The sequence below is a fragment of the Saccopteryx leptura genome, chromosome 3, assembly GCF_036850995.1.
Source record: "Saccopteryx leptura isolate mSacLep1 chromosome 3, mSacLep1_pri_phased_curated, whole genome shotgun sequence".
Classification (NCBI taxonomy): domain Eukaryota; kingdom Metazoa; phylum Chordata; class Mammalia; order Chiroptera; family Emballonuridae; genus Saccopteryx; species Saccopteryx leptura.
In genome coordinates this window covers 56,298,059-56,322,501 of record NC_089505.1, presented here as the reverse complement: position 1 = coordinate 56,322,501, position 24,443 = coordinate 56,298,059, and the positions used below count along the sequence as shown (strand labels likewise).

The following is a 24,443-nucleotide window of genomic DNA, read 5'->3' as shown; positions in this document are numbered from 1 at the left end:
GACAATTAAAACAACAAAAAAAGACAGTTGAAAATGCATGCACGAGGAAGGTTCCTTGCTTAGCAATTCCACTGTACCTCTAGACCCCAAAGACGGCAATAGCCCCCCGACCCTCACCATCTACACCCATAGCTTTCCTGTCCCAGTCCCTCCTTACCCCAATAGACAGTGGAAGGATTGAAAATAAATTCACTGGATATGTTGATATTCCAGGCATTTGTGCCTGCGAGATCTCTCATCTATTACACCATTGCCACTTATCTGCCTTTCTAGGCAGTAGGAAGACTGCCTGGCCCTCCTTCCTTCCTCTCTCCAGCTTTGGAGTGTCTAAAACAGCTCGACTTCCCGGGAAAGGAGTTAAACAGGCCAAGCCTGGCCAGGTCTTGTGCTCTGTCATGTAACAAAGATGATTTTCCTATAAGTTCAAACTGTTATCAAAGATGGGGAATGGAACATTACTTTTGTTCCCACACAGGAATTTTCTGAACCAACAATTATTCTTTTTGAAAGAGAAGACTTCAAAGGAAAAAAGATTGAACTTAACACAGAAACAGTTAACCTCCGATCCCTGGGATTCAACACGCAGATACGCTCAGTTCAAGTGAACGGTGGCATGTAAGTGAGTTACCTACTTGTTTACTCAACAGAAGAGTTGACTTTAAAAAATTAAGTTTGGTCCCATTTCTTTCTCTCCTGCATTACCGTAAACAAAGAGGTGTATGCTCCCTGTTTCCTGTAAGGGTTAATACTTAGGCACCTTCACAGTGTACTGTCCGCATTGGGAAGAGCTGTGCATGAGGCATCTCTCTCCCTCCAGGTTCGGAGCTGACTCCAGGGAAGGGCTGTGCCTGATACCTCCCCAAGTCCCAGGGCGCGTTATGGTGCTCTGCCAAGCAGCCATCAGTAAATTGAACACTTTTTTAGCAAGCAAGACAGAGCTCGTTTTTCTTTCACTTCGAAAGACCAAGTCCTTGATTCTGGAGTGAGGGCCGGGTGTTCCGTGCCGGGGAGTGGGGGAGGACAGGGACAGGTCAGTGCAGGAAGATTGTTCTCAACCTCGAATAACTGTGCATTAAGTAAGATGTAGAAACGAGTGAGAACTATCAATGTAATAAATGTTTTCAATAAAGTATTTTTCTTTCCTTCACAAAAACTACAGGTGTGACTATATATACATGAAATATTAGAGGGGACTATGTATAGCTATTTTAAAAACAATTATTTGGGTGCTAGAATTATGGGTGATTTTTTTTTAGCAGGTTTTAATTAATTTTAGAGTTCCAGGGTTAAAAGTCCAGAGCATTCTTCCTTGATTTAACACGTGCCCAGAGGAAGGCGGTTGGGGTGCTGGCATGTGGCTGTGTGCGGACCCTCACACCCCCAGCTGTGCGCACCAGCGGCTCTGGGGGCCCGAGGATTGTTAGCAGTTTTCTGAATTGAGGAAGATTACTCTCATTTTAAACAAAAATTTGAGTGATTTTTATTTAACTAACCTTTATAATAGTACTTACCTTTGCTACGCAATAAGAACTTTACAAGTATTAACTATTTAAATAAAAGAGCCATTATTACAATTGGAAATGTTTTATGAAAAACTCATAGGAATAGTGGGCTGCACTGTGAAAAGATCTTCTTGCCTTAGTGGGGGGAACACTTACCTATTTCTTTTCAAGAATGAATCTTTTTGGCATAAATACCAACATTTTTGCTATTTGTCAAAAAATGGATGTTTTACATGTTTTAGAAGATAAGGTAGTGCCCCCCCCCCAAGCATGTTTAAAATATAAAGCTCAGTCTAAAAATTGGCAACATTCTAAAAATATAATTGGGGCTCACTGTCAGATGCATACTGCCACTTACTTGTGGTTATCTACTTTTCTCTTCCAGATGGGTTACTTATGAATATGGCAATTACAGGGGTCGGCAGTTCCTGCTGTCCCCAGCAGAAGTACCTAACTGGTATGAATTCAGTGGTTGTCGCCAAATAGGTTCTCTACGACCTTTTAATCAGGTATTTTATTTTTTCTCCTCCATGCTTTGACTAGACTCTTCTCTGAAACGTTTTTTACATGTAATTCCACTTTTTAATTTCAATTTTAAGTTTGAAATTTGCCTCTCCCTTCCCCACCTTGAATTTCTGAATTTGGTCTGTTTCTGGTGCTGAGAGGTGGTGACTGCTTTCAGAAATGCTGTCACACCTGACATCAGAACATGGCCTGTCCCACCTGCTGGGTGTCCACAGGTTGGCGCCTTGCCCCAAGTACTCTGACATGTCATCAGAATCTTCTCATTGAGAAAATCCTAAAGCCTCTGAGACTCTTGGTTGTAGTAATCGTCCCTAGTCCAACCCACCCTGGGTTCTGCCCCTGCTACTGATGCTTGGCCAGTGCTTCTGACAGTGCAACGTCTGTGTGATCATTGCTGGGGCTTTTGTCTTCTAGAAACGAATTTATTTCAGACTTCGAAACAAAGCAACAGGGTTATTCATGTCAACCAATGGAAACTTAGAAGATCTGAAGCTTCTTAGGATACAGGTCATGGAGGATGTTGGTGCGGATGATCAGATTTGGATTTATCAAGAAGGATGCATCAAATGCAGGGTGAGCTCTCAGGGTCAGGCAAAGGTCTGTGGCAGCATCTTTCAGGTTGATACAATTTCATGATTCCTAGAGTGTTTTCAGAAGTAAGTGGAAGGTTTTCCTTGAAAATATTTCTTAGCTCTTATAGAACCAGTCTACAAACATAAAATGGGAGGTTAACTCTAACAATGATCCAAGATAGAGTATATCTACTCTGATTTTTATATAGTAGTAGAAAATTATATAGTTAAGTTCTGCTAGGTGTGGAAACTAACGATAAGCCCCAATGTTATCAACACCAGTCACTCTGGGTGTGCTCCCATTTTGGAGGACCTCATAGACTAGAATGAAGGGTGAAGAAGTACCACCCCGTGTACGACACAGTCCATTTTCCAATGGTCACGCCTCGCAAAATGGAAAATGCCTCATCTCCTCTCTCATCACTCCTGCCTTAACACATATTTAAGGCCCGAATGTAGTAAGATTTTTATGAGAGGAGCTCATGCTTCTATTGTAGGTATTCTTTATAACTTTTTTATTTTATGAGCTTGACTATTTGCTCCCCATTTTTTTTTTTTCTAAACTTGGTGGCCCATGAGTCAGCAAGGCCCACAGCCTTGGGAAAGGTTGTGAGCCAGGTCTGCAGTGCCTGAGGGAGAGGCGCCCTCCCGGTGAGCAGACGAGCTTACACAGAGAAACAGCCAAGCTGTAATGGCGAGGCCGAAAAAAGCCAGTTCCGCCTTTGAATTATCCTAAACAATTCCAGAAAATGGAGCCTTTTATCAATTATTTCTAACAAATATTTTAATGATGTCATTTAACAACTTTGAACTCAGTGGGTCAGTGAGAAAAAGTCAAGTATCCTAGCGTGACACAATCGTTCATCTCAAGGAAGAAGAGCGTACTTTCCGTAAGCATTGTCTTTAGCCAGCTGTGTGAGTGTCCTGGAACACAGGACAGCTGAGCACCGTTTACACAGGAGGGGCTAGATTCACTCCAGAGGAGGACCCAGAAGACTTTTGCTTGAAAACACACTTCACTGCCTTGGCCCTTTCTTCTTTTTTTATAGTTGGATGGCACGACGTTTTTAGAAAATTTCACATTTGTCATGAGGGAAAGACAAGAAAAAATAATACATGGAATTTCAAGTTTTAAAATGACAAAATGCCTTTTGGCCACTTCAGTGCCAACAGCCTTCAAAACTAGAGGCGTGGCGTGTTCTGGAAGAGTCAGGCCGAGCCGGGGCGACTGTGTCAGGGAGACGTGGCTGCACAGCCGTAGTGGTCATGCCTGGGAGGGAGGGGGCCGCGGCGGGCAGTGTCTGTGTCCTCAGGCTTCTCTTCCTGGTGAAGCATCTCACAGAGGGCAGAGGTCTCTTACAGTGGGCCAGACAGACGACTGTCCATCACTCAGCTGAGCTACAGGGCATCAGTGTTGGTTGTTTGATCTGGATACCCTGGCTAAAAGCTGAAATGCTTCATGTGGAAACAATGAATCTGGAATCTAGGATGACTTTACAAATTAGTTTAAACAGGTAACTGATGACGGTGATAGCTGGACGTGTATCCATCTCTGAGATACTGTGTCTGTGCACTACACAGATAGCGGAAGACTGCTGCCTGACCATCGTGGGGAGCCTGGTCACCTCTGGCTCTAAACTGGGCCTGGCCCTCGACCAGAATGCCGACAGTCAGTTCTGGAGCATGAAGTCAGACGGCCGGATCTATAGCAAGTTGAAGCCAAATTTAGTTTTAGATATCAAAGGTAAGGATCATTTTATTTTCTCGGTTGTATCTTTAACTAAAAATCTCTTCTTTACTTTTGAAAATGATAAGTGTACTATTTTAAATAGCAAGAGATCTCATACTATGTGTCAGCCACTGTGCTGTACACTTGACATTCTCATGAGATCCTCACAGCAACCTCAGAGGCCCATGCTATCCCTTCCTTCCTGTCCTCCCCGTCCCATTTTACAGCCTGAGAGCTGAAGCTCAGAGGGGTTCATCCATTTGGCTATAAGTGTCAAGGTGGAATCAGGACATGGGTGATGTTCAAAACTTTGTTTTATTAAACAGTGAGACTAAAAATCACAAGTTAAAAGGCTGTGATCTCACTTGATGATTCTCATGTCTTTGCATGTAACCTTTCATTGAAAACATCTAAGATTTTTAAAAAATTAAACAACATGGCCAAGAGGATTTCAGCTGACCATTTGCTCCATGAAAACCCAGAGAAAACTGTGATGGTGCCTGGGAAGAACAAGTACATTTAGGACAGTGTTCCCCAAACTTTGTCGGCATCAGAATCACCTAGAGGACTTACTGAAATACAGGCTGCAGCTAGCCAGTTGGCTCAGCAGTAGAGCATCAGCCCAGTGTGTGGATGTCCTGGGTTCAATTCCTGGCCAGGGCACACAGGAGCAGCGCCCATCTGCTTCTCCACCCCTCCCCTTCTCCTTCCTCTCTGTCTCTCTCTTCCCCTCCCGCAGCCAAGGCTCCATTGGAGCAAAGTTGGCCCAGGCATTGAGGACGGCTCCATGGCCTCTGCCTCAGGTGCTAGAGTGTCTCTGGTTGCAACAGAGCGACGCCCCAGATGGGCAGAGCATCGCCCCCTGGTGGGCGTGCCAGGTGGATCCTGGTCAGGCGCATTGGGAGTCTGTCTCTCTACCTCCCTGCTTCTCACTTCAGAAAAATTTAAAGAGAAAGAGAGAGAAAGAGAGCGAGAGAGAGAGAGAGAGAAAGGGAAAGGAAGGGAGGGAGGGAAGGAGGGAAAAGAAAAGAAAAAAGAAAGAGAAAAAGAAATACAGGCTGCTAGGATCCACTCTCACAGTTTCTGATACAGTAGGTGGGGGGGGGGGAGAATTTGCATTTCTAACAAGTTCCCCTAACCACTAGGAGAACCACTGATAATGTAAAAACAACATAAAGCAAAAATGAGTTTCTAACATAGACATGGGCATTCCGTGAATTGTTACTGCTACCGGCAAGCAAATGAAGAAGTTTGTTTTATTCATGTCACATGGATTAATTTTGCTTTATTAATGGAGACTTTCTATTTCTATCAGGAAAGCTGGCATGATCATGTTTTACAAATTTAGTGAAATGATTATAATGTAGCCTTACTATATCACATAGTTTTAAAAAATTGCTAGAAAGTTGGCTCAGTTTTACTTTAGTTAGGACTCTCAGCCAAAGCTGTCATTAAAAATTAATATAGGTGTAAAGAAACAGCTGCAACTTGATTTTAAAATAACTGTTCTTTCCGGGTAATGGAGAATAAGCCTGAACATTTTCATCAGGGGCTTTGGTGACTGCATGGAAGCAGAGGTGGGCATCGTGTGTGTGTGTGATCTCCAGGTGGATTGGGCAGCGGACCCACGGAATAATGGAATCAGAATTCACAGAGAACCTGAGACATTGGAAAGGTGCTCAGAGGCAAACTCAGTTTATGAGGCAAAGGCAGAGCGCTGCACTTAGGGAGCACAAACTAAGCAATATATAGCAGGCTGAATGGGGACCAAAAACATGCAAGGTCTAAGAAGATAAATGTAACATTCTGAAGTGAAATGGTAATATGAATGTACCTCCTTCACATTACATTAGGTACAAGATTGGTCATTTGTAGACAGACATTCTACAGATGATCAACCTGAGGTTCAAACTGATTAAGAATCACTGAACCAGGCCTTTCTTTATTCTTATTTTCATCAACTTGTTGAACTGGAGCTTCTGTGTAAGATAGTTTCAAAACCTCCAGAGAAGACAAAGAAATGTGACTAAATTGGAAACATGGATTTTTGGGGGAAACATGGATTCCTGTTTCTTACAAATGTGATCAGCTTCTGTCCAGGGTTAAGGTCACTGTTATCCTTTTTTCTTTCTTTCTTTTCTTTTTTTATTTTTATTTTTTTGTGATAGAGACACAGAGAGAGACAGAGAGAGGGACAGACAGACAGGAAGGGAGAGAGATGAGAAGCATCAATTCTTCATTGCAGCACCTTAGTTGTCCATTGATTGCTTTCTCACATGTGCCTTAGCTGGGAGGCTACAGCAGAGCAAGTGACCCCTTGGGCTTCAAGCCAGCAACCTTTGGGCTCCAGCCAGTGACCATGGGGTCATGTCTATGATCCCACGCTCACACCGGCGACCCCACACTCAAGCTGGTGAGCCCATGCGCAAGCCGAATGAGCCTGCACTCAAGCCAGTGACCTCGGGGTTTTGAACCTGGGTCCTCTGCCTCCCAGTCCGATGCTCTATCCACTGTGCCACTGCCTGGTCAGGCCACTGTTATCCTTGATGAGTTAATTTTTTGGAGCCAGGCTCAAAAAATTTCTTTTACATTTTTGTGAATTAATTTATTTTTAATTTATTGGATTGGCATGGTCCACCAAACCATACAAGTTTCAACTTGATATTACACCATCTACACACCCACATCAGGCACCCTCCGCCCGAAGCAGAGTCTCTTTCCCTCCTGTGTCCTCCCCCTACCTCCGCCTCCACTTCCCTCTGGCTTCTGCCACCCTGTGTGTTATGTGTATGATTTTTGGCTAATCCCTTCACCTTTTATCCAGTTCCCTCACTCACCCTCCGCTCTGACAGCTGTCCGTCTGTTCCATGTGTCCATGCTTCTGTTTCTGTTTTGTTCTTCAGTTTACTGTGTTCATTAGATTTCACATGTAAATGAAGTCATATGATGTTTGTCTTTCTCTGCCTGGCTTATTTCACTTAGCATAATAATCTCCAGGTTCATCCATGCTGTAACAAACCATAAGATTTTCTTTTTTTTTTTTTTTTTTACTGCTGCATAGTATTCCATTGTGTTATGTACCACGGCTTTTTAATCCACTCGTCCACTGACGGACACTTGGGCTATTTCCAGATCTTCGCTATTGTGAACAATGCTGCAGTGAACACAGGGGTGCATACATTGTTTTGAATTATGTTTCGGGATTTTTAGGATATATTCCTAGAAGTGGGATGGCTGGGTCAAAGGGCAGTTCCATTTTAATTTTTTGAGGAAACCCCATACTGTTTTCCACAGTGGCTGCACCAGTCTGCATTCCCACCAGCAGTGCAAGAGGGTTCCCTTTTCTCTACACCCTCACCAGCACTTGTTTATTGATTTGTTGTTGTTGATGTGTGAGGTGATAAGTCATTGTGGTTTTAATTTGCATTTCTCTGAAGATTAATGACAAAGAGCATTTTTTACATCTGCCTGTTGGCCACCGTCTGTCTTCTTTGGAGAAGTACTACTCAGGTCCTTTGTCCATTTTTTAATTGGATTGTTTATCTTCCTGGTGTTGAGTTTTATAGGTTCTTTATAAATTTTGGTGAAAATGTTCTCCCATTCAGTGCATTGTCTTTTCATCTTGTTGATTTCTTTTGCTGTGCAGAAGAAGCCTTTTAGTTTGATGCAGTCCCGCTTGTTTAGTTTTCCTTTGTTTTGCTTGCCCAAGACATTTCTTTTGTGCTTTCAACGTGTATTTATTTCACTATGTGAAGGCGCAGAGTGGGGAAAAGGTCACTGCCTGGGCTTCAGTGCTTGTCCTCTAGAGGGTCCGGGTATAGAGCACTTTCTCCCCACTTGCTACATGAACAGTTTGCCAGGAGTAAGGATACCTGGCTTCTAGGGGTTTTTCGTTTTTGTTTGACTTTAGAGAGGAAGGGAGAAAGCAGGAGAGAGAGAAAGGCACTTCTGTTCCTGTATGTGCCCTGACCAGGGATTGAACTGGCAACCTCTGTGCTTTGGGATGATGCTCTAACTAAGCAAGCTCTCTGGCCAGGGCTGCCTAGCCTCTAGTTTTGACTCTGACAAGATCTGTGAAACTCTAGGAGGTTCCTCCATAGGGCTTTAAGTGCCAAACTCACTTCCGAAAATGCATCGAAATTGGATGCCTTCCGAGTAAGAATAATGTCTGTATGTTTGCGAATTCTCAGAATACCTAGTAAGTTACATATCCCTTAATGGCTTGTTAAACTGTCTTCAAATTTGTCTCAGAATGCGGAGAATGGTGCCATCTAGTGGACACGAGCAAATAGGGCCACATATCGCAGCTAATGTGCAAAAGAAATACAATTAAATCTCGTTGATGCACTTAATAGGAGATTATGCTTTTCATTAGCTACAACTGTGGAACCATCTGTTACCTGGTAATGTTGCTGTAAGATATTTTAGACCATGTCCTCGTGTTGGGGAGTTGCTTTGGTAGAGAGATTCATGCTTTATTCCAGACCACATTATGACAACAGTGGGAGCTGATTCATGCTCACTTTAAAAACATCAGATGTCTGGGATGATTTTAATTCTCCCCAAAGGAAGAGAATGAATCAGAATATTTCTCAAGAACTTTTACTCTTTGTAATTTTAATTAGAATTATGCTGTAATGTACACAAAAAGTTAAAATACTACAATCCCGAAGAATGAAAAAGAAAGCACTGTGGCCTTAAGATAACACTTCCTGAAACCTCAGAGGAGCATTCTCTGTGTGTGTCAGTGGACACGGTGGGCTTTGCTGCTGGTGGTAACTTCTCTGTTCCACTGTGAACTTACACATCGGAGGCCTGACGCACAGTGCCCATGTGTTCTGTCCCACACTGGAAGTGTGGGGGCTCTAGAGCAGGGGTCCCCAAACTTTTTACACAGGGGGCCAGTTCACTGTCCCTCAGACCGTTGGAGGGCCGCCACATACAGTGCTCCTCTCACTGACCACCAATGAAAGACGTGCTCCTTCCGGAAGTGTGTGTGTGTAGGGGGGCAGATAAATGGCCTCAGGGGGCCACATGCAGCCGGCGGGCCATAGTTTGGGGACGCCTGCTCTAGATCATCAGTGATGACAAACCAAACTCATACAAGAGATGACTGGATAAGAGATTTCCCAACTACCTCGATCTGTGATGTAAGTTACGACTTTTTGGATATTTTGTAATGCTTTAAAAGAGAAGAAGGTCGTTTAATTCTTCTTAGCTTGAGACTGCAGTATGATTTCAATACTAATCACACTTAGCCTGCATCCAGATGAACATATTTTTATTTTGATGGTGTGCTTGGTGATACCACCTTGCTGCAGAGACATGTTAGAAAAGGATAAGGTATCTAAAAGGATGTTTATTCTACACTGGAGAAAAAATATCAGAGGATCCTTTTGCTAATAATTCTCCACTGAAAGAAGACCATGAGGTTGTTTTCACTATTAAAGTATCTGAAAGCGTGAGTAGGCACCCTAAAAAATTTTTTTTTTGTGTGTGACACAGAGACAGAGAGAGGGTCAGATAGGGACAGACAGACAGGAAGGGAGAGAGATGAGAAGCATCAACTCTTCCTTACAGCACCTTAGTTGTTCATTGATTGCTTTTTTATACATGCCTTGACCAGGGGGCTACAGCAGGCTGAGTGACCCCTTACTCAAGCCAGTGACCTTGGGCTCAAGCTGGTGAGCCTTGCTCAAACCAGATGAGCCCGCGCTCAAGCAGGCAATGTTAGGGTTTCAAACCTGGGTCCTCTGCGTCCCAGTCCGACGCCCAATCCACTGCACCACTGCCTGGTCAGGCATATTCTTACAAACATTCTGGTGAGAGACGGTTTATGGAGACCAGACCAGTACAACAGAACTCAGCATCTGCTATGCTGAGTTTTTATACACCAAAGCTCCCCCAGCAGGAGTGCTGCTCCTGCTCTGGGTGGCATTCAGACCCCCTCGGCCTGACACAGCCATTCCTCAGCATTCCTGCAAAACCTGCTCCCCCTGACAGCCATTCCACTGCTGTCAGGTCTGCCTGCTGTCCCCACTGGTATCATGACGCCATGACCCACCACCTAATCGCTTTTAGTCTCTTTGCCCCTTTTCCCTTCTCTAGATCCTTCCCTGCTCCCAATTTCAGACATCTTAAGAATGACGGTGGACTAGGTTTTAACACGTGAGTAGGAAAGGGAGCCCCAGAAAACAGGAAGTCCTGCGTGGAGTCGCTGGTGCCCTTCATGGGATTTCCACACATTAACCGCATTTCAGGGTTTCCCTTCTGGCTTTGTTTCCTTGGCTGTGTTTCCTTTAGTTACACTGGTGTTGTAATCAACTGTGTCCGCTGCAGCCCCTTCCCTGTGGTGTGGGCACATTTCCTTTTATTTCCTTTTTCTTTTTTACAGGGGGTGCACAGTATGATCAAAATCACATTATCCTCAACACGGCCAGCAAGGAGAGGCTGACACAGGTGTGGGAGGCCATGGTCCTGTGACCCTGAACATGCAGGGGAGAGAGAGTCTCTGGAGGCCTCCAGGCCGCCGTAGGGGGAAGAAAACACACGGCTGCTGACGCAGAAGCAGGCGGCAGGGCACGCCTCCCGTCACTGAAGCCACGCCCACGCCACTCTGCTGGGACCGGGCGACCTCTCACCTCCTCAAAGGACTGTAATGGTTTTAAACCAGTAATTCTTCTTTCATTTCTTGCCTTTAATTTCCTTTCAGCAGCTGCTTAAACAGGTTCCCTCATTAGCAGCTTTTGGGTGTTTGTTAAAAATGTTACATCAAGACTTTAAGACTAAGTTCATTTTAAATTATGTCCAAAGATAATGACAGGAGAGAACAGAACAAATGTACTCACTTTGTAGACCTACCTACAAATCCCTGATCCTGTAACGGGAAGGATGAAAACCTATGTCTGTAGGGTAGATGCTGTTTAGCATTTGAGAAGAAATAATGGAATAAGCCTATAGTTTTGGTCCTTGACCTTCTGTTTTCTGGAATCACTAATTATGCTGTAAAGCAAAGTGGGGAATTATATATTCAGATATAGTATAAGGAACTGAATGCGTGTAAACAAAAACTTTTCTGTTAATATTAAAAATGAGTACATTTAAAAGATTTCATGTCCATGTCTGCTGACATTTATGAGCAAGATTTGGATTATTTTAACTCACACACGGGCTGCCCCAGAATGTCACAAATGGGTGATTCGGGCGTTTCCTACAGATGCTGCTGGAACAGTATTGCCATGACCTAATTTATTAGCCGGGCTCATTCATCTAGAACTAGTTCTGAAGTGATGCTATGCAGTCCTTGGCTAAACTCAGGTCTTTCGGCCTGACTTCCTGCCTCCTGCCCAGCTGCACTGGCCGGGGGCCCACATGGGGCCACATAGCTGCGATGGCCACAGCCATGCTTGGGGACAGCTTTGGGCTTGGGGTAGAGCAGCCCTGAGCTCGCTCACTTCGGGCAGCAGAAGTGAGATGCGGAAGGCTTGGCAGGATGACCCAGTCTCTTCCAGAAGGAAAGGAAAGGAGGCCTTCAGTGATGCCTGTTGGTCAAATCCTAGAACTCTGAAAACCCTAAAATTCATCAGGCATTTCAGTGAAAATTGAATGTTTCACTGCTGACGATACCTTGCCCTTACGGTGCTGTTCAGAAAGTGCGTACTCATTTTGAACAAAACTGCCAAAAAGTCCTTAATGACACTCTTCCTCTTTCTGTCACCCTGTTGTCCTTGTCACCGCATGTTGGGGCTCTCACAAGAATAAATCTTGTTTCCTTTTCATCTGCTCCACTGTTTTTCTGATTCTAAAACGCTGACCCTCCCTGGAGTCTGTGGGGGGCACCGGGGGTCATCAGAGGGGCACTTTGGTTGAAACAATGTCTATATGTGTCCAGCAGCTGCCAACACGTTTCGTCCTTAGATGTACAGCTCTGCCTGCCAGCCTCCGTCAGCTCACCCAGCGTGGGGGGCATTCAGCAGCAGCCTCTGTCAAATTTATCTTTTGAATAAACCTGTTTCTGGTTAACTGTATTGATGGAATTGGATCGAGTCCTTTCAGCAGCTGTCATAGCACTTCAGAGTGGGCTGGCAGGCTAGAAACAAACGTCTGACTGACTAGGACAGAGCATCAGGGATTCTGGAGTGAAGGCAGGGAGAGGTGCTGACTCCCTCTTTGCAGACTCAGTAGGGAAAGGGTGCATCCACCCTCCCGAGGAGACAGGAGGGGGGAGAGGTCCTGCCTGAGTTTGCCTGCACTCCCCCTGGGGAGCACGGAAGGGAAAAGAGCCGACACTGTTCAGGTGAAGTCAATGTGGCTTTATCCACAACTGAAAACATTGTTTCTTTGGGATAAATTTGTAGTGATGAGACAATTCCGGAGTAAAGCCCTCATTCCACACATCACTAAATGAGTGCTGAGGGGAATAAACTTTAGAAAGTTACTCAAACAGGTCTACCTCAAAAGCTAACATGAGAGTCTAGGGTGCAGTACTGTGGAGTACAACAGGAGATAAATACCCTGAATGAATGAAGGGCAGATAGAGATTCAAAAGCCAAAACGGGCTTCTGGGTGAGAAACTTAAATGTAGGCATTTCGTGTCAGAAACTGGAGAGCTTGGAGCCCCCTGGAATGGTGGTAATGTCCACGGAAAAGTCCTCCTTACTGCTGAAGGAGGTCTAGCCCTTATTTAAAAAGTGAGAAATTTGAGCATCACCTTTCAGGTTCTAAGAGAGTGAACCAAACCACTGGCCGGAGTTGTATATGTGACCCTAAGAGTGAGAACTAAGGGCTGTTCTGACCACAGGAGAGCAGAAGAATGAAAATCAGAGGAGCCCTGGGCCAGGTAAACAGTGCTCACTGCCGAGCCCAGGAAGGACCTCGCTTTACGCAAGCTCTTCCTACTGCCACCGTTCACACCCTCGAAAGCTTTAGTATCTCACTGACATTAGAACAATAACATCAGTTCAGCTCCTAGGACAGAGGGTGGCACACCATCTGCACGTCTGGTGCGAAAACAGCTTAACAAAAACGCGCCGTCTGATTTCACAGACGAGTCCAGGCGGGGCACTTTCCACGTCCCAGCTGACTGGCGTGTCCCTTGTGCATGGCCGACAGGAGGGCAGGGACACGTGAGGGGCAGGTTACATCAGAAAGCATCCTGAGCAGCACGGAATGATGTGTGGAGGGTGGTGGTGTGGCTATAAATCAACCTCTGTGCTCAGTTCAGAAGATAGGAAATTACTGACAAATAGCGTTTTGTTTTTGTTTTTTATACCAAGGAACTTATAGTCTAATCTGGAAAGGGAAGGCTAGAAAGAAGGCTGGGCCAGCAGGCACTCCCCAAATAAGAGCAGCAACAATCACCAAACTGAGTATTTATTTAAATGACATTAATTACAGTCTTTCCTCGTGCGTGTCCTCTTTCCACCTTCAGAAAGGCTTCTGGAACTTCAGAAAAAGGAAAGGTTTTTTCAATAACTGGCTGAATCTGTAAAACACAAGAAGAGGTTTACAAGACTGGTGGGCAAGAAAACCAATGTCTGTGAAGGCAGATGATGTCTGCAATTAGTCCCTTCAGGAAGACAGACCCAGTCTCTCTCTCTCTCTCTCTCTCTCTCTCTCTCTCTCTCTCTCTCTCGGGTCCGTCCTGCGCACCCAGGTTAGGAGCTCACCCCCAGGCCATGCCTGCTGGGGCTGCTGCACCTGCTCCTGTCTGCTCCTCCTCTCCGCAAGGTGGCCCAACACCACCACGCAGTCTCACTTCTGTTCTATGCCGGTCCTGTCACTCTCCTACTCAGCCCTGCAGTAGCTGCCAAGCCCAGCGTTCTGAAGCCACTGCCATCCCACACTCGGCCCTCCGGCAGACGCCAGGCTTCCCCAAAACGGCCTGCCTGCCCCTGAACGCTGTGTGGCTGTGCCTCTCCTCTGTGACTGCCACCACCTTCCCGCCCAGGTCTCACACTACCCTGCCTGACCTCCCCGTCTGCAGGCTCTCTCTTTGAACTGCTACAGGACCCACATGGCCCTTTTCACAGACTGCTTGTCACAGCTGAGTACACATCCAACCCACCCTGTTCTGTATGGTAAACACCAAAGAGGGCGTCCCAAGGTTCCACTGTTCAAGTCCCTGTGGCCCCTCCCAGGAAAATCACAGAATGAGGACAGATTGTTTTGTTTTAATATGTTAAATGTTTGCTATATATCCACTCGACCAGAGGTTAGAGTACCTGTGGTGTAGTCACCTCTTCTGTGTCCTCCACAACACCCAGAACAGTGCCGGGCACGTGGCAGGAGCTTAATAAACACCGAGTATAGTCTATGACAAAGGAGGCAAGAACATACAGCGGGGTAAAGACAGTCTCGTCAATAAATGGGGTTGGGAAGACTGGACAGATGCATACCAAAAAACATGAAATGACCAGTTTCTTACACCATATACAAGAATAAACCCAAATGGATTGAAGATTTAAATGTAAGAACAAAAACCACAAAAGTCCTTAAAAAAATAGGCAGTAAACTTTGACATCGCTCTTAGCAATAATTTTTTGAATATAACTCCTTGGATAAGGGAAACAGAAAAATAATCAAGTGGGACTATACCAAACTATAAACATTTTGCACAGTGAAGGACACCATCAACAAAACAAAAAGACAACCCACTGAATGTGAGAAGATACTCGTCAATGCTACATCCAATAAAGGGTTAATATCTAAAAATACATAAGGAACTCATACAACTTAACACCAATCTGATTAAAAAATAGACAGAAGACCCCAATAGACATTTCTCCAAAGAGGATATACAAGTGGCCAGTAGACATATGAAAAGATGCTTAATGTCACTAATCATCAAAGAAATGCAAATTAAAACCACAATGAGATATCACCTCACACCTGTCAGAATGGTGCCCATCAGTAAAGCAAAAAACAACACTGGTGAGGATGTGGAGAAAAGGGAACCCTCATGCACTGTTGGCAAGACTGTAAACTGGTGCAGCCACTGTGGAAAACAGTATGGAGCTTCCTCCGAAAATTAAAAATAAAACCACCATATGACCCAGCAATTTCACTTGTGTGTATTTCTATGAAGAAAACCAAAACACTAATTTGAAAAAGATATATGCACTCCTATATTCACTGCAGCATTATTTATAATAGCCAAGATATGGAGGCAACCTAAGTGTCTACTGATAGACGACTGGCTAAAGAAGATATAATACATATAAACAATGGAATATTACTCAACCATAAAAAAGAATGAAATCTTGCCATTTGTGACAACATGGACGGACCTAGAGGATATTATGCTAACTGAAGTCAGTCAGAGAAAGACACATACCATACAATTTCACTTACGTGTGGAATCTAAAAACGAACAAACAAAACAGAAACACACTCATAGACATGGAGAACAAAACTGATGGTCATGGGGAATTACAGTAACATTGTCAGTAACTATGTTGGTGCCAGATGGGAACTGGAAATGTCAGGGTGATCACTTTATAAATTATAGGAGTATCTAAACACTATGTTGACACCTGAAACAATTATAATACTGTATGTCAAGTGTAATAAAAAGCTTTTTTTAAAAAAAACAAAAATAAAAGACAGTTAAAAAAATTTTTTTTTAATGTGACAGGTGAAAACTAGTAAAATAATTGGGAAGCAGGAGTTGTACGTGGCGATCTGGGCCTGAGGAGAGTCCCACTGGAACTGCCCTGGGAGATGGGCTGACAGCGAAGCCGCCGTCAGCGTGGACAGGAGAGCCCTCGGCCGGTGCAGGAAGGCCTGACTGCTGCTCCCAGGTCCCCACCCGGCCATCCAGCACTCAGCCTAACACCTCCTGCCGGAACTAGGGCCCAGGAGCCTCTTCCCATGCGGACCTCCTTTCCAAAGCTGCAGCAAAATCGCTAACTGCCCGCAGTGGACTACCTCCCACAGCTCCACAGGCCGGGACAGGCTGTCACAGGCCAACGCACATTCTTCCTGACACTTCCTTTTACAAGGGGAAGAGGTGTCCTTGTGGTGCCAGATGGGTGACTTTCACAGCTCAGCCACCAGAAGAGCACCTCCAAAGAGCTGGAAGTCCTTTGTACACACAAATCACAGTAAGCTCTTAATAAAAGTAACAGCAGGTATACACTGCCCTCCCAGTGACAGGTACTCTTCTAAGTGCTCTACATAGTTTACTTCATTTAATCCCTATACCCACCTTATGAGGTAGGTACTATTCCCATTTTTGAGATGAAGAAATTAAGGCACAGAGTGAAGTAAGTTGCCTGGCACATAACTGCCAAGTGAGAAGGCAGAATTCAGTCTGGCACCAGAGCCTGTGCTCTCTGCTGCTCACTGAGCCTTTCCTGTATCGTCAGCTGCTATTTACATCTACTCCTAATGTCTTAAGCTGGCCGAAAAGGTAGCCAAGGACTATAATGGTTTATCACAGCCTGCATTTTGGCTGGCCCACCTCACGCTAAGGCAGCGGTTCTCAATCTGTGGGTCGCGACCCCGGCGGGGGTAGAACGACCAAAACACAGGGGTCGCCTAAAGCCATCGGAAATACATATTTTATTTAAAAATGTATTGTATAATAAATATGTATTTTCCGATGGCTTTAGGCGAACCCTGTGTATTGTATAATAAATATGTATTTTCCGATGGCTTTAGGTGACCCCTGTGTATTGGTCGTTCGACCCCTGCCGAGGTCGCGACCCACAGGTTGAGAACCACTGCGCTAGGGATCATGCCAGCTGAGGATCTGGTCTCTAAGCTTTGTATCCAGGCCACCCAGATGGCAGATGTAGGATACAGATGCCACCACTCCCATCTTCGCCTATAGAGGATATCCCTGACTAGTAATCGTGGGCCTCCCCGGCAAGCGGGCCATGACTTTGGAATCTGCCTCAACACGGCAGCCACTACATACAGACCTGAGCTGGCTTGGTAGACAAAACCGAATGGAAGGCATTCAAGTTGTGTCTTGCATATCCCACATGAAACTTCCTGAACCCACCACTCTCTTTAAAGTCTCTAGGACACTTTTCTGGATGCTGATTACCTGAAAAGGAATCACCTGAGTGCATGCTTAAAATGCAGAGTCCTGGGCCTGCTGTTAGACCTAAATCAGAATCTACAGGGATCCAGTGCACACAATACATTTTAAATGCATTTCCCAGGTGAGTTTTCTGCACACTAGCGTAGGAATCGCTGCAGCCTTCTGTTCTGTGCTGAGGCTCCCTCACTCAGACCATACACATATTTATTCATCCCACGAAGACGGATTGTGTGCCTTCTAAGTGAGAGGCACTAATCCAAAGCAGATACACAAAGCGTGCACCTAAGACAAATCAAGAAAAGAAGGGAGACAATGACATCAACTGGCCACTGAGCAGTGGACACCACTCGCATCAACACAGCGGCCACAGCGCAGCGTCAGGTCACAGCGGGGCCCTGACTCCACCTGCTGCAATCCAGAGAGCGCGGCCTTGGCTCACCGCGCTGGGCGCCAGGCCTCTGCCCGGGCCCGGGGCCGGAACTGATGACACAGGCCACTGCAGCGCCTGCACAATTTAATCTGCCTGCTCAGCCTATTGTGGCAAATAACCCCAGAAGGCTGACTGTGGCATAATGAGTCATTCAGCTCTTCTCGTAAGTGACAATGAAAAAAAAGGCTTTCGATGAACAGGCAGGCAAATGCCTGTGTTGGCTGAACATGTGACAGCTAACGGAGATTAGTGGATAATGAGGCAGTGTCGGCCTACGGCCTCGCATCAGACTTACAATGCTTGTTTTTTATGGACTAAGGGGTCAGGGTGAAAACCCAGAGAAGGGAAACAAAGATGAGTCGCACTGAGGTGGGGACATTATGTGATGACACTGCGCTAGCCCACCCAGCACAGGGAGCCCGTTATAAAGCATGAGCGCTCAACACCCCACTTCCCTCCACTCACGGGGCTTGCAGCCGATCAGGGGACAGATGCCCACGGCAGCGCACCCTCTCAAGTCCTGGGCCCAAATTTGGGGTCTCCAGATTGTGCCTCACCTTCCTTAGAGGCTGCAGAGAGCCAGGCCCCGGGTCTGGCGCTTGTTGCCTGCCATGACTTCCATGAGAAGATAGATAGGGACAGTGGGAGCCTATCTATGCCCCCCCCCCGTGACCAGCGCCTGCCCCCCCTCTCCAGATTGTGCCTCACCTTCCTTAGAGGCTGCAGAGAGCCAGGCCCCGGGTCTGGCGCTTGTTGCCTGCCATGACTTCCATGAGAAGATAGATAGGGACAGTGGGAGCCTATCTATGCCCCGCCCCCGTGACCAGCGCCTGCCCCCCCTCTCCTCCCACCTGGCAATGAACACTGACGCTTGCTGGCCTCTGGGCAAGGCCCTGTCTGACCCTTGAGGGGAAGAGGAAGGAAAGCCCTCCCCCACAGAGCCCAGGAAAGCAGGTGGACGAGGACTTGGTGAGACAGGCACAGCAGAGGCGGAGGGCTCCCCTCAACTCCCAGTGACCAATACAAAACAGGAGAGGTTCAAGGCCATCTACACACTAAGCAAGCTGACGTGAGAGACTGGGAGCCGAGCCACAGTGCTAAGTGCTAAGGGCAAGGTCAGAGCCATCAGCAGAGGAGCCAGAGTTCGGGTCCAGGCCCCCCGATTTCATGACTGCACGGCAACAGGGCGGTGGGGAGTGAAGCTCCAGTCAGTCTGCCCACCTCCTCCCCAGACCTCAGCCCCAGCCTCAGCCCCCATGGGATGTGGAGGCCACAGGCCCCAGAGGGTGGGGTGTGAGGAGAGACAGACAAATGACAAACACCAAGGGTGACCTAAGGGCTCCTGACACGAGTCCCAGTCCCTGTGGACTCAGGGCAGCGGTGACAGGACCACAGTTCTAGCACTGACCTCTGAGATAGGGTCCGTATTTCCAGGGTCGGGGTAAAGGGGATAGGGGACTTAAAACTGAGATGAAAGAGGCAAACTGTTTGGATTTGCTATTTCTGGAACGTCCTGCCCTACACAGACAAGACAAAGCTGGAAGACGGAGTAAGGCGGGGGTGGGAATGGGTGTGGGGGTGGGGATCCTCTCCAAGGGAGTGAAAGTGCCCATTCTGGAAAGCACCCAGGACCTGTCCCTAGGCCCCCCTGAAGGCGTGAGGAGAAACTCCACTGACATCTCCTTACAGAAACAACTCCAGCAGCATCAGAAAAATGCCCGGCGCACCCAGGCTTGAGATCCCTGATACCTACATATCCGCAGGATAACCCTCCTCTACTGGTTCTAGGACTCAGCCGCTAAGCCTTGCCTTCTTTCTACGGAGGAAAAAATCCATTGCAAGTAAAAAGCTTAATGTTTTTTTACAAGGTAATTCATTGCTTGAACTAGGGCCTGGCCATCCCACAGGGGTCTTAGAAACTGCCTGACTCTGAACTTGGTACATTTTTCTCTAAAGCTGCACTCACCAATAGGGTAACCTCTAACCACATGTGGCTCTTTCAATTTAAATCAATCAAAAGTAAATAAAATTAAAAGTCAGTCCCTCAGTGGCACTAGCCACCTTCCAAGTGTCCACCGACCACGGTGGCCGGCGCTGCCTGCCTGCACAGTGCAGACACCTTCACCACTGCCGAGCTCTGAGGCAGCATTGCTTGGACGGCAACTCCGTCACATACATCTCTCCACACCCTCCTGGGTGAAGGAGACTGCTAGTGGGCCGTCAGTAACTGTATTGAATTAAATTCAAATGAGTTCATAGAAACTATTCGGATGTTGGCTAAAATAAAGAAACACATATCTTTGTCATCACTCAACCAAGAAGTTTGGCTGGTCATCTAGGATCTTCAATAGACCTGTGAAAGTTAAGAACATGACATCAAAGATCCTTAATAATTACATGAGGAATGTGTGCAAAGAAACCTACTCAAAAAGCTGGAAGGGTACACAGAAAATTCTCCCTCCCACACTTGATCCCAAGCCATCTAGTTCCCCGCCTCAGGAGCAACCAATGTTTCAAATTGCTTTCATATCTTTCGAGATATTTTAGGCTTGAGGCAGTCAGAACCCCCAAAGATGTCCACATCCTCATCTCCCAAGCCTGTGAATATGATAACTTACTTTGCAGAAGGGTCTCTGCAGATGAGATTAAGTTCAGGATCTTGAGAGGGGAGAACTAGGTGGGCAGGCCCAACTTAATCAAGGAGGATGAGTCAGAGAGAGAGAGAGATGATACTGTAAGCAGAGGTCAAAGGGTGCAAGGCCACGAGCCAAGGAACATAGCCTCCAGAAGCTGGAGAAGGCAGGGCGCAGACCCTCCCACGGCCTGTCTCCAAGGGAAGGCAGTCCTGCCGATCCATCTTAGACTTCTGACCCTCAGAACTAGGATAATAAGCTTGTGCTGTTTTAAAGCCACAACACATACGGTAATTTGTTACAGCAGCAACAGGAAACTAATACATGCATATAAAGGCAAATATGTATAAATATTTTCCTTCAAAACACAGTCATGTTTATCAGTGGCTGACGATGGGCTAAAGGCTCTGCCTCACCACCTCCTCTCAGACTGGAAAGATACTGAGAGATTCAAGAGGAGGATTTTGTAGATAGAATTCAAACTCTTCCTATCTAATGTCTGGATGACTGAGCAAGTAGAAAACAATGAAGGGTCTATGACAGATTTATTTTTTTAAATGTTTTGGCCCAATCTTAAAGGCAGCAAAAGGTAGTAGAGGGAACTTTCTCAGAGGTCATGAGACCCGGGCCTTGTCAAGGTCTGTGACCTTGAAATACGTAATTTAATCTCTTAGAGCCTTCATCTCTCCAAATGTGACAGAGGCAGGATGGGGACTGGAGGGAGGTGGGGACAGTAAATTAGATATGAGCTAGATTTTCCTGTTTTTAATCTTTGAGTATGCTAATCAATGATATATATTTGGCCCAAATATTATTGGCCATAGCCCTCCCACCCCCCACAAAAAAAGTTTGCTAAGTAGTATAAAAACAGGAAATGTTTATTGTATGTAGCAGAAATGGCAATAGACTGTTAGCACAAAGAACTATTTCAGGAACAGTTCATTACACTCAACGTGCTAATTATGAATCATTCTCCGTATCAGCCTATTGATACCCAGAACCTCTTTGGAATAGCCAAGACACCGGTAACACTAACTGTATCTGACAGGGAGAATCTCAGTGACTGAGGGACAAGAGTCAAAGGAAGATTTCTTGAAATTACTTTTTTTACCTTTTTGATTCTGAACCTTGTGAATGTATATTTATTTAAAAACTTAAAGTACTTTAAAAGAGTAAGCTCTTTTGGTTCATGGCTTCACAGTGTCAAAAAACAACTACAGATCCTCTACCAGATACCTGCTAATTAGAATCATTAGCACTTGGCCAAAGCTTGGAAGAATGCTTAGGGACAGACAGACAGGAACGGAGAGAGATGAGAAGCATCAATCATCAGTTTTTCGTTGCGACACCTTAGTTGTTCATTGATTGCTTTCTCATATGTGCCTTGACCACGGGCCTTCAGCAGACCGAGTAACCCCTTGCTCAAGCCAGTGACCTTGGGTCCAAGCTGGTGAGCTTTGCTCAAACCAGATGAGCCTGCACTCAAGCTGCCGACCTTGGGGTCTCGAACCTGAGTCCTCCGCATCCCAGTCCGACGCTCTATCCACTGCGCCACCGCCTGGTCAGGCGATGCCTCAACCATTTTAACAACTTTTACTGACCACACGATATGTAAGTAGACCTGTTACATACTCCTTTCTGATTTTCAAGTTTAGGCAATCAATGACCTGTCACGCCCACAAAGGAGTATGCACAGTAAGAGAGCCGACCTTATCATGGCATCCAATGTCACATATCAAATTCAGTCTCAGAGCCCTTAACTGTCAGAAATTACTTCTGAGCCCAAATAACTCTGGTTAGAAGGCCAAAAGAACACTTCCTCACACCCCCTCATTAGAGGATACCTCAAGGGCATCTTTATTTCTATCAGGTCCTTTTTAGCCATTCTACCAGTTATCTGCCAAATTTAATAGGTACATATACACAAGTAACCTCTCTTCTCTGTTTCATAAATAGTAATTTCCAGGTAGAGAGAAAGAAACAGTATTTTGGATACAAAACAACAATGGTAAGCACGTCAACAGCCGGGAACAGACCTCAGGACAAACACAATTGTGTGGTGGACTTCTGCAGGACGAGGACCTCTTAATAATGGGGTTCCAGCTACGTGAGCACTTTGTAGGTCTATGGGTCAAATTATGTCACAAGAGTTTATTCCCTTCTTCCTAGAAATGAGTAAGCATCCCAAGGGATGTGGGAAGAACCCTACAAAGAGGCACTTACACGGTCATACTAAGGCTGACCCCGTCTACCCAGCACACATTAGGACTCTGAAGTCTGAGAAGAGGCATGCAAATTTGGAACCAAAAAATTTGGGAAAGAGTAATAGGTCTTTACTATCATACAGTTCCTTGGCTATAACAGGATTAAAACGAACAAACAAACAAAAAACTAAATGCACAAAAGGCAGTGAGTAGTTCCTAAAAACATCCCATTCCTAAGCTGATGGAAAGATGGAATGGGCCAGCGAGGGGCAGGCGCCAGCAGCGCAAGCCCATCCCAAAGGGTCCTTCATCAGTGGCTTCGCAGGGATCACGTGGTGGTGAGGCTGGTCCTGCTCCGTTCCCTTTCCCCGCCCACCAAAACCGACAAGGAGAAAGACATCTTATCTGAGCCCCAGCTCAGTCATCAGCACTGAGCATGCTGCTGAGTGGTGGGGACGGGAAAGCACAGCACTGGGAGCCAGGAAGTACAAGGTAAGGGCCCACTTCTGCACATGAGCATGACCCACGACCTCTTTGAGCCAGTTTTCTCATCTGTAAAGTGAGAATGATGTTTTCTATGCCCTCCAGGGTGAATAAGGTTCTCCACACTGTAATTCCATATAATCTCTCAATAAAGTCAGAAAAAAGCACCAAAATACGAGTTTGTCTTCTGGGTCATTCCTGCAGAGATAGACTACCAGGGCCACCAAGAACACGTAGGAATGCAGACAGACAGGCAGGAGCTGAGGAGCCTTTCTGCCCTCACAGCCCTCAAAGACACGACCAGACGACCACAGCAGTCCTTCCCCACAATGCCCACGCAGGACAGACACGGGCAGCCAGAAAACCAGCCCATCATCCCCACAAAACCTCTGTCCGTCCTCAGCCACGTCCTGCTCACTGTCCTCTCAGGCTGAGCATTCACTGGCCCTTGATTTCATTACTCCGGCCAAGGGACAGGAGACCCGGGGACTGACTGCTAGTCCAGCTCTGCTGGGCCTGGGTTCCAGTGTGTGGTCTCCTTGCCCACCTGGACACCCGCGGCCCTCCGGCGCAGTCTCGTCTTCGGACTGAGGTGCCCCAGAAGCAGTGCTACTGTAAACTCACAAGGGTGCCCCACCTCGGGGCAGACTGCCATCACAGTGGCTTCTTTCAGGACCATCACCAAAGTACTAGCAGCCCAGCTACAGATCCCAGCTCTGCTAACCACTAACACTGTCCTTGGGAAATCCTGTAACTTCTCTAGGCCTGCCTCCATCCATAAACCAAGAGCATCAGACCAGATGGTGTAAGCCCTTTGTGAGATACAGCAGTCTGTGTCTATGATTCAAATGGAGCTAGAAGAGAACACAGCACTTAGACGTGGCCGTGTGAGGTAGCGTCTGTGTGGGTCGAGCCCACCTCTGCAGAGCTCCCACTGACGAGGCTTGGCGGCCAAGTCACTGAGACGACAAGGAACACTTGAGCACTCAACAGGCTGCACATACCTTCCCCTCATCCACCAGTTTTGCAATGTCGTCTAGATCCAGACCGCTGGCCATGAAAAAGGCCCAGCGATAATGGACTCCTTGCCAGAAATGCTAAAAAGAAAAAGAAAAAGACATGTTAAATATAAGAAAAGATAAAATCTGACTAGATGCAAATTTAGAGACAATTTTCTGGATGACGAAGACAAACGGATTTCCCACTTCATGCTGACCCCTTAGCACAGTGACGGACAGATAGTGGATGCTCCACACATGTTTAGTAAATAAATGAGTGAACAACGAAATACCCATGTGAACTCAGGCTTCTTTA

General features: G+C 46.2%; 2 protein-coding genes across 6 annotated transcripts in view; one reads left to right on the top strand and one right to left on the bottom strand.

The window, feature by feature from the left end:
* CRYBG1 (crystallin beta-gamma domain containing 1) overlaps window positions 1–12,355 on the top strand; it is a 207,396-nt gene extending 195,041 nt beyond the window's left edge. For all 4 annotated transcript variants that reach the window (XM_066373556.1, XM_066373559.1, XM_066373558.1 and 1 more), the window contains 5 exons: window positions 476–615; window positions 1,888–2,011; window positions 2,442–2,600; window positions 4,181–4,343; window positions 10,723–12,355. In XM_066373556.1, coding sequence (XP_066229653.1) covers window positions 476–615; window positions 1,888–2,011; window positions 2,442–2,600; window positions 4,181–4,343; window positions 10,723–10,811 — 675 coding nt within the window. In that variant the 3' untranslated portion in view covers window positions 10,812–12,355. The remainder of the gene's footprint in view (window positions 1–475; window positions 616–1,887; window positions 2,012–2,441; window positions 2,601–4,180; window positions 4,344–10,722) is intronic.
* Window positions 12,356–13,684: 1,329 nt separating this feature from the next.
* Window positions 13,685–24,443, bottom strand: part of RTN4IP1 (reticulon 4 interacting protein 1) — a 48,115-nt gene continuing 37,356 nt past the window's right edge. For both annotated transcript variants that reach the window (XM_066373555.1, XM_066373553.1), the window contains exons 8-9: window positions 24,134–24,226; window positions 13,685–13,812 (exon numbers count right to left, since the gene is read on the bottom strand). In XM_066373555.1, coding sequence (XP_066229652.1) covers window positions 13,705–13,812; window positions 24,134–24,226 — 201 coding nt within the window. In that variant the 3' untranslated portion in view covers window positions 13,685–13,704. The remainder of the gene's footprint in view (window positions 13,813–24,133; window positions 24,227–24,443) is intronic.